This window comes from Chrysochloris asiatica, unplaced genomic scaffold (assembly GCF_000296735.1).
Source record: "Chrysochloris asiatica unplaced genomic scaffold, ChrAsi1.0 scaffold00321, whole genome shotgun sequence".
Taxonomy (NCBI): domain Eukaryota; kingdom Metazoa; phylum Chordata; class Mammalia; order Afrosoricida; family Chrysochloridae; genus Chrysochloris; species Chrysochloris asiatica.
In genome coordinates, this window is record NW_006408839.1 from 699,523 (window position 1) to 713,195 (window position 13,673).

Sequence of the window (13,673 nt, forward strand, 5' to 3'; positions counted from 1 at the left end):
CTGCCTGGGAGAGAGGGCCACAGAAGGCATCAACATTGCTGAGACGCTGGGTTGGACTTTCAGCCTCCAGAAATTTGAAGCAGTACATCTTTGGTCTTGGAAGTCACCTACGTGGGGTACTTTTGTTATAGCATCACTAGGAGACTAAGACAAACCACCAGCCCTGAAGCCAACGACAGAGCTAGATCCAGCAATTCCAGAGCCCTTGCTCTGAGCCCCCGCTCCCTCCAACCCCAGCTGATAACAGCCTCCTAACCGGAGCACTTTTCCCAGAACATATACTCATGGCTCTTATTGTAAAAGCCTGAGTGTTGAAGGACATCAGGGATGGTATAGGTCAGTGAGAACAAAGGTAGTCTCACATGATCTGGACTGACCCAATGGCCCTAACAAGGACTCGAGCACAAGGTTCCTGAGGATGGCACTGAGCAGGGCCGCGGTTCCTGCTGTGGTCCATGAGGTCAGCACCAGTAAGGACAGACTCAACACCAGAGTTGAGGGCACAGGTCATGAAACTCATAATGAAAATGTCCATTGGATGAAGATCAGAGCCTCTCTTGTTTTACTGTAATCGTGACCATTTTGATTGTCCTGCCTTTTTGTTGTTGTTGTTATGTGCTATCGAGTCGTTACTGACTCATAGCGACCCTATGCACAACAGAACGGAACACTGCCCGGTCCTGAGCCAACCTCACAATTGTTGCCACGCTTAAGCCCATTGATGCTGCCACATTGCTAATCCATCTCATTGGGGGTCTTCCTCTTTTTCTATGACTCGCCATCTTGTTGTTGTTGTTAGGTGCCATCAAGTCAGCACCGACTCATAGCGACCTTGTGCACCTTACCAAACATGATATCCTTCTCCAGCGACTGGTCCCTCCTGACAATATGTCTGAAGTATGAGACATGAAGTTTGGCCATCCTGGCCTCCAAGGAGCACTCTGGCTGCACTTCTTCCAACACAGATCTGTTGGTTCTTTTAGCAGCCCATGGCACTTTCAATATTCTCCTCCAACACCAGAACTTAAAAACATCAATTCTATGGTCTTCCTTATTCACTGTCCAGCTTTTGCATGCATCTGAGGCTATTGAAAATACCATGGCTTGTGGTCAGGCATACCTTAGTCCTCAAGCTGACATCTTTGCTCTTCAACACTTTAAAAAGGTCTTGTGCAGCAGATTTGCCTAATGCAATACATCCTGCTTTTAAAGATGATATTTTTTATTGCTCAATAGACTTGTCTGTGTATCAGAAACCATCAAAATACAGCCCCCAGCCAGATCTTGCTTGTTCTTGTATAAGTGTAGGGGCTAAGAATGGTTTGGGTTTTTGAGTTGTTTTTTTTTACATTTTTGCATGACTGAAAAATACCAAAAGAGGAATTTCCTTGTCTCTTCTAGTTTATGGTTGCCCCAAAAGTTAATACACAACTTCATATTGCATTTTAGATTTATGCTCCTTTAAAAAATTAGTTTCATTCGGTTGCAGACAATTCTATTTCATATTTTAGATATATGCTATTTTAAAATATGAGTTGTATTCAGTAGTTTTGCACTGTTGAGTCATGACTGAGTGGGAATCAGTGAATTTTATAATTTTGAATAAAAAGTTGCATAAGAAGTATGAGCTCCAGCTATTGAATCAAAAGTTCTGGATGCTTCTTTTAAAGATCTTAGGCTCTCTCCTAATGGCATATATTATATGCAAGAACATGTTACTTTGAATAGTGTGACATGGTACATTTTTATTAGCCACCAGGAAAGTATTTTAGTAAAATCACTACTCAGAGAACAGAACATTACTGGATATATTAATGGATCCTTTATGATGAAAGCATGAGACAGATCTGAGAACGCTGTTTCAATTCATTTCTTCATCTTTTTCTTCCAGAATTGTTTATTAGAAGAACTTTCCTCAATCCCATTCAATTTTTGTTTAGTTTCATTTTCATGACAAAGTCAAGATTCAAAAAAAAAATTAAGTATAGATATGTTTTCCTGGTTAATTCATTTTTAAACCGTCAGTTGAATTGAAAGTGAGGTATTGCATTTCTAGTCTGATGCTTTGATCCTTCCTGTCTGTGAAGTTTGTGTTCAAACATTTCTCACCGCCATTCTCTAGGTGTTAGCTGCAAGTGGAAACCCAATGTGGTCACGGTGTTAGAGGGTGAGGTCCTGGCAGCACTTGACTCATGGGCTCCCCTGACAAACCGGTCTTTCTGGAACCCCCAAATGCTGAGTCTCCAGAGTCCCAGCCTGTGGAGTTTGAATCTAGCCTGCATCAGGTGTGCACAGATCATCTCTTTTAGAATTTTCAGCCTAAGGCTGGCCCTTGTCAGGCAAAGGTTAAAGGTGTTGCAAATGTCCAACTTTTCCATACTACTGTAACACTTGGTCATTTTGAACATTAACTCCTACTCCTCCCCTCAGAACTCATCCTCTCGCTTCTGGGCTCTCTCTTTCACTGCAACATCTCACTCAGGGGACTCATGAACCAGCAAGGAAATGGCTCAGGCAAGTCCCAAATCTGAGTATCAAGTGTTAATCCCAGATGGTTGCAGGTGGTTGAGAAGACCAAATCAGCAGGTCAGATGACAGACTGTTATTAGTTCAAGTCCTAAGAACCAGAGGCCAGATGATGACCAGCCAGATGCAGGATCCAAAACAAGAAAAAGCTTTTCCAGAGCATTCCTGTATATAGGAAGCAGATCGCTGCCTCACAGAGAACTCTCCTTACCTGAGCAAGGCAGTACATAGGTGTGAAGGGTAGTGACTCTGGGAAGGGGTCATCTAAGTCACACCATCTAGAAGGATCATATTACGTAATCCACTGTGTTGCCAAGTGTTTGAACAAGAAGGGGTCTCTGAGAGATACAGAGTGCAGATGGACAACGGGAATTCAGAGGTAGTTAATAAACGAATCCAAAGTAAGTTTCCTGTGGCTGGACTGTGCCTTTCTGGATGGGACTGCACCTGAGGAGCCTCATGGGGGTGCTCTGAGCCCCTCATTCTGTTGAATAAATATTTCACTCCTGGACCCACCAAACTCTTGGGAATGCAAATTTTGTAAGAGTCTGTCAGTCAGACTGCATTAGATGGTGTTATGGGTTGAACTGTGCCCCCAAGTTAAGCTGTGTTGAAGTCCAAACTGCTGGACCTGTGTATTCTCAGTGGTTTAGCAGTTCATCTGTAGTTAACCACCTCTATGATGATCTTGAATGTAATACAGTCAGCACCATGATATGATGAGCCCCAAGTCTGATCCAAGGCGATCAGCCATGATGTGATAGGTAGCATTATCCTCAGTGTTAATGAGGTCAGGTGCAATCTACAGGATTGGGTTTGATCTTGAGTCAGTTCTTTTGAGATACAACAGGAGAGAGATGTAAGCAAAGAGGTCGGGGGGAGCCCACTAACACCAAGAAAACAAGCCGAGAGTGGAGTGTGCCCTTTAACTGGTGGGTTTGCACTGCCGACCTTGTGGTTTCCGGTCCATTGCTGATCCTACAGCAAGAGTTCTCTGGTTGTTGTTGTTACATGCCGTCGGGTCGATTCCAACCCATAGTGACTCTGTATAGGCTTTCCAAGAAGCAGCTGGAGACATCCCCACCCCCTCCACACACAGAGTAGACAGGGATGGGCAACTTGGACATTGGCTACCCAAAATGGGGAGCGGAGGGCTACAAAGGCAAGAAGTGACTGGCTTACAAGCTTTCAAGAGGGAACCTAGATCCAGAGGGCCTGGAGGAAGGTAGACTCTCCAGTGAGTAGTATTCAATCTGACTAGGCGGGGCTGATGCAATGAAATGCAGACGGGTCTCTTGTGATACAATAGTGAATAATTGTTATCAGGATTGATTGTGAGGGTTGGAAATGTAAAGGTGGATGTTTTATAGCAAGGAGGGGAGTGATTAAGTTTTCAGTCTAGGAGCGGAGGTCCCTAGGACCATCAAGGGAGAAGAGCAGAGAGCGGGACCCTACCCAGAGAAGCAGTGATACCTGAAATGGAGCCAGAGATGATGACGTGGAGAGATGGGGCAGCTGGAGACTCTAGACCCAGAGAAGGAGAGCGACTGTGTGCTGAAGACCTGGGGGACACGGGGGAAGGATTGCATGGAGGGGATTGTAACCATGGCAATGAGATGATATACGATAGAATGAATATAAAACTAATGTTCTCCCACGTAAACTGTCACATAATTCACAATAAATCATTTAAAAAAAAAAGAAGAAGAAGAAGAAGCTGGAGAGCTTGAACCACCGACCTTGCAGTTCAAATGACTTTGCAGTCTGATGCATTCTCCCACAGTGTCACCCCAGAGTTCTCTGGTAGATAACTGAAATTCATCTTCCCCCATCCAAACCCCAGTCATAACAAACTATGAATAATGTTGCGAAGAACACATTTGTGCTCATGAGGAACCTACGTATCAACAAAGAGTCAGTCTTTCAAAAAGAACATGGGGACACTGAATGGTTTAAACTCAGGAAAGGTGTGTGGCGGGGTTTTATCCTATCACTATACTTATTCAATCTGTATGCTGAGCAAATAATCCAAGAAGCTAGATTATATGAAGAAGAGCATAGCATCAGGATTGGAGGAGGACTCACTAACCTTCAGGATGTGGATGGCACAACCTTATTTGCTGAAAGTGAAGAGGACTTGAAATATTTAATGATGAGGATCAAGTCTGTTCAGCATGGATGGCACCTCAGTGTAAAGAAACTGAGGACCCTCACCACTGGACCAGTAAATCACATGACGATAAGTGAGTGGATCAAAGTTCTCAAAGACTTCATTTTGCTCGGATCAACCATCAGCTGTCATGGAAGTAGCAACCAAGAAATCAAATGACTTATTGTGTTAGGCAAATCTGCTGCACAAGATCTCTTAAAATGTTCAAGAGCAAAGATGTCTGAAGACTAAGTTGGCCTGACCCAAGTCTCTGTATTTTCAATCACCTCATATGCATGTGAATGTTAGCCAGTGACTAAGGAAGACCAGAGAAGAATTAATGCATTTGAATTATATTGTTGGCAAAGAATATTGAAAGTTCCATGGACTGGTAGAAGAACAAATAAATCCGTTTTGGAACAAGTACAGCCAAAAGCTCCTTAGAAGTGAGCCTGGTGAGACTTTGTCTCTCACACTTTGGACAAATTGTCAGGAGGCACTAGATCTTGGAGAAGGATATCATGCTTAAAAAGGTGGAGCGTCAGCAAAAAAAAGGAAGACCCCCAAACATGTTGGATTGACACCGTGGCAGAAACAATGAGCCCCAAGTAACAACTGTAAGATGATGAGGACCAGGCAGTGTTTTATTCTGCTGTGCATAGGGTCACTGTGAGTTGACGCCAACTCAACAGCACCTAACGACACCATCAACATTTCGAACCCAAACTCCAATCAGCCTAGACCCAAGTGCTACTGAGGATCCCAGTAAGAATCACTGCATGGGGCTCAGTATTTACCTGATAGCAATTTGGTGGTCTTAAAAATGTGTTTGCTGTTTAGCAAATAATTTATCTGTGTGACAAAGCTGAGGGTTCACAAGATAACGTACCCTGATGTTTCTCTAGCTCATCAATTAACATGCATTTCTAAATGGAATCCGACATCTCTTGTCCCCCGTGGCTTTCATTTGTGCTGATCTTGGGTTTTGTTTCTTGGCAGAAAGCTCGTCCACTTCCCACGTGGGCAGGACTGCGCTCATAAGTTATTCGTTTCCTCACCTGATCCCCCACTCTGCAATGGAGGCAATGTCTGCGAACATAGTCACAGAACAAGCAAACGGTTGCCTACAGGAAAACAGAGAGGGCAGTTCCCATGGCTCCAGAAAGGTCAGATATCAGAAGACCTGTAAGAGAAACTGATGGAAGAGGAAATACAAACTCTTTCGTAGGGGAGTCTCCAGCACTCTCCATACACCTTCATCTCTGTGCAAATCTGCACGCATAGGGTTTCCGAGGCTGCAAATAAATCTTTATGGAAGCAGAGAGCCTCATCATCCTCTTGCATAGCCACTGGTAATTTCTAACTGCTGACCTTGAGGTTTTGTGAGTTGGAGCCAATATGACGGCAACTAGCAACAGTGTCAACAACAGTAACTTTCGTAATATGTTAAAAGCATGACTTTTAAAATAAGGGTTCATTAGAAATAAGAATTTTGAAGAAAAAGTAGAGAAAAATATATAATCAGGATGCAATTGCTGTCCCTCCTGGAAAAGCAAAGCAAATGTCAGCATCTGTCACAACTGTGGTTCATGGATGGGAAACATAATATACGCATCACTAGATCATGGCTCACAATCAACGTTGAAAACGTGTATTTAAAACGGACTGCATTATAAACTCAAATAATCTTAAGAAACAGTATGGTATCTAGGTCTGGTCATCCACCACACGTCTGTCCGTTTGTCCTACTACTGTGAGTTACTGTGATGCTGGAAGGTATGACACTCATATTTTAAATACCAGCAGGGTCCCCCATGAAGGACACGTTTCAGCTGAGCCGCCAGGCTGAGAAAGACTAGGAAGAAGGACAGACAGACTACTTCTGAGTGTTTAGTCACTGACAACCTTATGAATAGCAGTGGAACGCTGCCATATAACACCAGAATACCGAATACTGAAACATGATGAAGACCAACAGAATATTGTCAGCTAGAGTGCCAGAGGATGAGCCCTCAAGACGGAATGCACCCAAACTATGACTAGGGAATGCTGCCTCCTCCCAGTAGAGTATCCATGGTGACTGAAATGGAATAAAGCCTGATTCTTTACAGATCTCGAGCTACTCAAAACTGACGACATCTGTAGGAAGAGCCGGTGGAAAATTCCATAGTAACAGTGGAAACAAGGCCAGGGGCAGACTGTGGAAGAGACCATCACTTGCTCATATGCAATTTCCGGCCGAAGCCGAAGATCATTTTAAAAACTCCACGAGATCCAAACTATAACCTTGAATATATATCCCACTTAATTTTAGAGATCATCTGAAGACACTAATAACTGAAGACCAGTAGAGTTGGGGGATGACATCAAGATCATCACACAGACTTTTGCCTTGATACGTTCCTCAAAGCAGATGAGCCACCCGTGAAAATTCGGCCAGGGTTCCCGCTCTTGCCCATGTGCTCAAACGGGCACTGTCTAGGCCAGAAATACGGCCTCAAAATGTCCTAACAGTGCTCTGTCAGTATGCGAAGGATCTAGGCTTCATCGAGTTGGACTAAGTGATCATCTTTGAATGGATTATCCAAGACACATCTACTTAACAAAACAACGTCAACACTGTACATAAAATAAAACTTACAATTCTGAATAAAAAAAAATAATAAAAATAAAAAAAGAACACACAGGAAGAAAGCAGGTCATTAAGACAAAAAAAGGAAAAAGACCAAAATAAATGTCAGAAGAGAGTCTGAAAGTTGCTCTGCATGAAAGAGATGCTAAGACAAATGGAAGAAATGAGGAGGTAAAAGAGCTGAAAAGAAAATTTTAAAGGGCATCTGGAGAAGACAAAGTCAAGTAATGTAATGAAATGTATAAAGACCTGGAGTTAGAAAACCAAAAGGGAAGAACACACTCAGCATTTCTCAAGCACAAAGTACTGAAGAAAAATTCCAGCCTCAACTTGCAGTCCTGAAGGATTCATTGGGCAAAATATTGACTGATGCAGAAATAATTCTAACAAGGTGAAAGAAAAAGAAGAAGGTGGAAGGAATACACAGTCACTGTACCAAAAAGAAATGGTTGATATTCACCCATCTCAATAGGTAGCATATGCTCAAGAGCCAGTGGCACTGAAGGAAAAAGTCCATTGTGCACTGAACACATTGACAAAGAACGAGGCTCCAGGAATTGATGGAATACCAATTAAAATCTTTCAACAAACTGATGCAGCACTGGAGGCACTCACTCATCTCTGCCAAGAAATTCGGAAGATGGCTACCTAGCCAACTGATTGGAAGAGATCCATATTTTCCCATTCCAAGGAGAGGTGACCCAATGGAATGTGGAAATCATCAGACAATATCACTAAAATCACAGGCAAACAAATTTTAGCTGAAGATAATTCCACAATACCTGCAACAGTACATTGACGGGAACTGCCAAAGGCTCAAGTTGGATTCACCCCAGGCCATGGAATGAGGGATATCATTACTGACCTCAGATGGATCTTGGCTAAAAGCAGAGAATACCAGAATGCTGTTTACTGGTGCTCTATTGACTACACAAAGGATTTCGATTGTGTGGGTCATGACAAGCTATGGACAATGTTGGGTATTCCAGGACACTTAATTGTGCTTATGAGACAGTTGTTTGAACAGAACAAGGGGACACTGAATAATTTAAAATGAGAAAAGGTGTGCACCGAGGTTGTATTCTTTCACCGTACTTATTCAATCTGTATGCTAAGCAAATAATCTGAGAAGATGGATTGTATGAAGAAGAACGTGGCATCAGGATTGGAGGAAGACTCATTTACAACCTATGATATGCAGATGATACAAACTTGCTTGTTGACTTAAAATACTAACAGATGAAAATCACAGACACAGCCTTCAGTATAGGTTGCACCGGGATGTAAAGAAAACAAAAATCCTCACCACTGGACCAATAACCAATATCACCATAAATGGAGAAATGATTGGTGTTGTCAAACATGTCATTTTGTTCACACCAACCATCAACACTCTGGGAAGCAGCAGTCAAGAAATCAAATGATGTATTGCATAAGGCAAGTCTACTGTACAAGACATCTTTAGACTGTTCAAGAGCAAAGATATCAGTTTAAGGATTAAGGTACTCCTGACCCAAGCCATGGTATTTTCAATAGCCTCATATGCATGTGAAAGTTGGACAGTGAATAAGGAAGGTCATAGAAGAATTGATGCATTTGAGTTATGGTGTTGGAGAAGAATATTGAAAGTACCACGGACTGCCCAACAAACAAACAAATCTATGTTGGAAGAAGTATAGCCAGAGTGCTCCTTAGAAGCCAGGGTGGACAGACTTCATCTCTCATGTTTTGGACATATGATCAAGAGATACCAGTTCCTGGAGAACATCGTGATGTTGGTAAAGTGGAGGGTCAGTGAAAAGGAGAAGACCACCAACAAGATGGATTGGACAGCAGCCATGGGCTCAAGTGTAGTAATGATTGTGATTTTGGCGCAGGACTGGGCAGTGTTTCGTTGTGTTGTGCGTAGGGTTGCTATGAGTCGGAACTGACTCAATGTTACTTAACAAAAACAACAATCCACTCATGGCAGATGAGGTTACTGTTCGCTGAACATTTCCATCAAAGATTCTATGAAAGAATCCTAGTCAAAAGAGGGGTATTCAGAACAGACTTTCAAATGCAAACTTTCTGGAGCCATTGAGGCTTAGTGAACCCCTAGTATGATTGCCCTGAGATAGCATCTTTAAACCTTAAACCAAATATTCCCTGAAACCTGAAAAGCCGTGCCTTGGTGTAATGAGTAAAGAATATCAGCTCTGATCATTGTGATCTTTGTTAAGAGCTGTTTCTATGAGGACAGATGATTTCTTTGTGAACAAATTGACAACAATGATTCAAAAGAGTAGAAAGGAAGCTTAGTGGGCTATGAGTCTGTGCTGGGGAGGGGAGGGATCATTCAAATAAGGAGGGATTAAAATTGGATACAGCTTAAGGAGTATGATCAATGCCACCGAATTGTCCATTTAGGAATGGTGGAATTGTATTTCTGTTATGTGTATTCTCAAGAACAACCAAAAATAAAATCTTAACAACAGGTCAGCCTTAAAATAAATGATGTCATAATATCTACTTGGTTTCATTAGATTAGAAAGGCTTAAGAATGCAGAGTATCCTGAACTTTGATTAATAGTACATGGAAAATTACTACATTTGCTGTAGCTGTTATGTGAGGTGCGGTTGGAAAAGAACAAGTTCTAGGAAAATGTTATTACTAATGAATAATAATAGAAGATTTAATAAGGGATGTGTTGAAATGGAGCCCCCAAACTAAGGCCGAGTCAGTAATGGGATAACTTTGGAGTATGCCCAAAATTCCGTAGCTTGACCAGCTCTTCTAGCATGAGAGGAAAAGAACATGCCATCCATCACTCAGCGTCAAAAGAACTTGGCTTCTGAACCTCCTTAAAGAGCCTGCGCATGGACTTGGAGTGAGAAACTTGCTGAGTTCTATCCAGTCTGCTAGGCACTGTCCTCGGCTTCCCTTTCATCTGGCAGGACACACAGTTACATTAGTAAAGAGCTAATGTATTAATGGAAGTTAGACCCTCGTCAGATGACTCACTGGGCTGGAATGTATTTTCTGTGCCATTCTGTTCGGGTCCCCTTCCAGAGACTAGCATGTGACAATCAGTGAAAGACAAATCTTAAAGAAAGCATCTTTAAGATTAGACACGTTTCGGTTCAAGCTTAAGTGTTTGGTTCACTCCGTTTTTTAAAGCCTGTGACCATCAAGACTCTGGGCCCCCTTGACATCTCATTAGAGTTTGGACCATACATCAGGAGGTTCTGGTGCTATCCCAGCTTTATCAAGATGGACTTCTGGTCTATGTCTTCTCCCATGACATGTGTACTCGGGGAACGAGGGTGGACAGGGAGATAGGAACGTGAACGGTAAAGCTGGAAACCTAGGCCAGCTTCCATCCCAACTCTGTGTTCTCACCACTTTGTCCACAAGATGGAAAAGGAGAGCGAAATAGATGTGGGAGATGGAGACTGTTTCTCACGCCACAGATGTTTATTCATGAACCCGAAGGCCCGTGGCTAGATTGCACAGTACGTATAGAACACCATGTTTTTCCACTACAGATTAACATTTCATACGCTCCAGGCTAAATGTCAACTTGAAAATGTTGTCTTTCTGAGACACGTTTCCTCAAAATAAAAGGTGGATGACCATATACTCTTGGAGTCCTGGTGTGGCACTGTAGGATAAGCACTGGACTACAAGGTCAGTTTGAACTGCCAAGTCCATAGTTCAAACTCACCATCCACTCCTCTGAAACCCTATCCAGGGTTGCTATGTGTCAGAACTGGCTTAACTGTACTTAACAACAGGAACCATTATGTACCTGGCAACTTAATCACTTTGTACACTGGGGTCCTGGGATATGCCTGTTGCATACGGGAAGTGGTTTTATTTCCTGTTGTCCTATTCTGTTGATCGGTGCCACTGTAGGATCAGCACTGGACTGTGAACCACAAGGTCAGCAGTTCAAACCCACCAGCTGCTCCTTGGAAATGCTATACAGAGTTTCTGTGAGTCGGAACCGACTCGGCTGCACTTAACGACAACATTCTCGCCTTGTGAGACCACAGATGTATGTGTGGTCAGGTAGTGTGCCTGGACAGGTAATATGTGGTGCCTGATTTTGTGTGAATATATCTGGCTACCTTACTCGGTAGTGCGCAATATTCTTAGAGTTTCTAAAATGCAACAAAACATGTACTTTATCTCTCGAATGAGTGAGATGGGAAAACGAGTATTCTCTCATTTAGATTGGCCTCTGGATTCTGACACTTCAATATCACTTCTGCTTCATGACTTTAAAACAGAAAAATAATATCTTTGGGGAACTAACTTTTCCTTCTTTAGTGCCCACACTGAGTGTCGCATATTTAAAACTCAATAACACTCTAACCTTTGGAAAAAACTTGTTTTTTTCAATGCGTATTTCTAGAATCTATATACAAGTGTTTCGCCCTAAGTTGGAATTGACTTGACGACTGGTTGTATTTTGTTTGGTTTGGTATGTACGAGGAGAGCTTCCAACAGTTCTTGGGAAACTTGTGTTATCTTTGAGTTCTATTTTTCCATGAACTTTCTGAAGTCCCCTCATATTCACTTGGAGATGGTCCTCCCAGATGGGCCTTTCTAAGAGTGAGTGATGATTTCAAGTGTTTCTCTTTTTCAGTGGTTTAAAGGATCCTTTTCTTCCTTGTTCACCTTCTTTTAGGAGCGTCTTCTCCTCTCCCTGCTGCCAGCTCACATTGCCATGGAAATGAAAGCTGAGATCATCCAGAGACTGCAGGGCCCCAAAGCGGGCCAGATGGAGAACACCAACAATTTCCACAACCTGTATGTCAAGCGGCACACCAATGTCAGGTACCATGTCTGGAGTTCTAGTAAACTCTGGGGAGTCTGTGTGGTGGGGACATTTTAACTGGTGTGCAAACCTCACAAAATCATGGTGTGTCCTATGCGACCATCAGTGATCTGCCCACCTGCAGGCTGCCTTTGTACGAAGACAAGGACATAATATCTTCTTTACTCTGTTGTGCTGAGGTATCCTTTCGTAGTCTTGTTCTCCAAGACTCACAAAGGTGTGAGGTGGACCATTGGAGACCTCCTTCTGTACCTCTGCAGTTACAGCTCGTGCGTTTCTGGAGTCAAGGATGCTGCACATTTGGGGGAGAACTGAAAAGACGAGTGGGCTTTCTAGACGGAAGATTGAAAACTGAAGATGAGCTTTTCTTGGTGGTGGTGGTGTGCCGTGGAGTCGGTTCCAACTCCTAGCCACCCTGCATAGGGTTTCTAAGGCTGTAAACCTTTACGGGAGCAGAAAGCCTCACATCTTTCTCCTGTGGAACAACTGGTAGTTTCAAACTGCTGACCTTGACTTTACTAGCCCGACTCGTAACCACTATGCTACGAGAACTACTGTTCTTGGTGGGGGGCTCCTGAAACCAGCATGTTTCAGGAAAGCGGGGTCCAGCTCCCATCAAGGACGGTGGACTTCTGGGATGTGGCCAACCAGCATGGCAAGAGACCATGTTCATGAGTTTACGGGCGGGGTCAGTGCATCTGGAGGCTACTGCTGAGGGAGCCATACCTGTAAAATAAATGTGTTAGCAGAACGAGATTGAAGGAAGGGTGTGGGCCTCTACGGGCCTGAGCCCCCCAGGAGGAGCCTAGTGGATCTTCTCTTCTGTCTGGAGAGGATATGCTATCCTGTGTCCTGCTCAGACAAAGCTTGGCACGTGTGAACCATGCCGCCCTCATCCATCCCCATTTCCTGTGTCCTGGCATTCCTGATATTTGCTCTTGACTAAGTTCTTCCATCCATTGGGTCATATTGAAGAGGAGAGTTTTCTTTAACAATCACCCATTTTGTTCCAGTGTTGTTAGATCTGCTGCCAAACAGGAGGCCTTGTCACCCGCTCCACCCCCTGGCCAGGTTGTCAGTTCAGTGGCGACAACAGCGTTAATCACACGCCTCTGTTGAGTATCTACTGGTCCAAGTCTTCCTACTGCAATATGCTATTTCCTGTCCTGGGGGCTACAGGTCCACATTTCTTTCAAATTCATTAATAGAAACAATTGAATTGTAAAGTAAACACAATACTAGAACAAGTACCTTGCTAGCCCCAGATTTACAAAGGACACATAGCTCTAAAGGAACCCCAGTAGTGCTGTAGGGTATCACCAGGTTAGGAGTTCAAGTCCACCATTTGCGCCCTAGGGGAAGGATGAGGCTATCTGTTTCCATAAAGACTTACAGTCTCAGAAACCCTCTGTGGAACTATGAATTGGAAGCAACTCCTTAGCAATGGATTTGCATTTGGGTTTTATGTAATGTTAACAACATACATGATCCCAACATGCATGGTTGTACATGAATAATATGAAAGGAATGTCAAGCAGGA

General features: G+C 43.2%; 1 protein-coding gene across 1 annotated transcript in view; it reads left to right on the forward strand.

Moving 5' to 3' along the window:
* The window catches only part of ADCY2 (adenylate cyclase 2 (brain)), a 403,615-nt gene that overhangs the window by 263,319 nt on the left and 126,623 nt on the right, over nucleotides 1-13,673 (forward strand). The window contains exon 5 of the mRNA XM_006875344.1: nucleotides 11,984-12,132. Coding sequence (XP_006875406.1) covers nucleotides 11,984-12,132 — 149 coding nt within the window. The remainder of the gene's footprint in view (nucleotides 1-11,983; nucleotides 12,133-13,673) is intronic.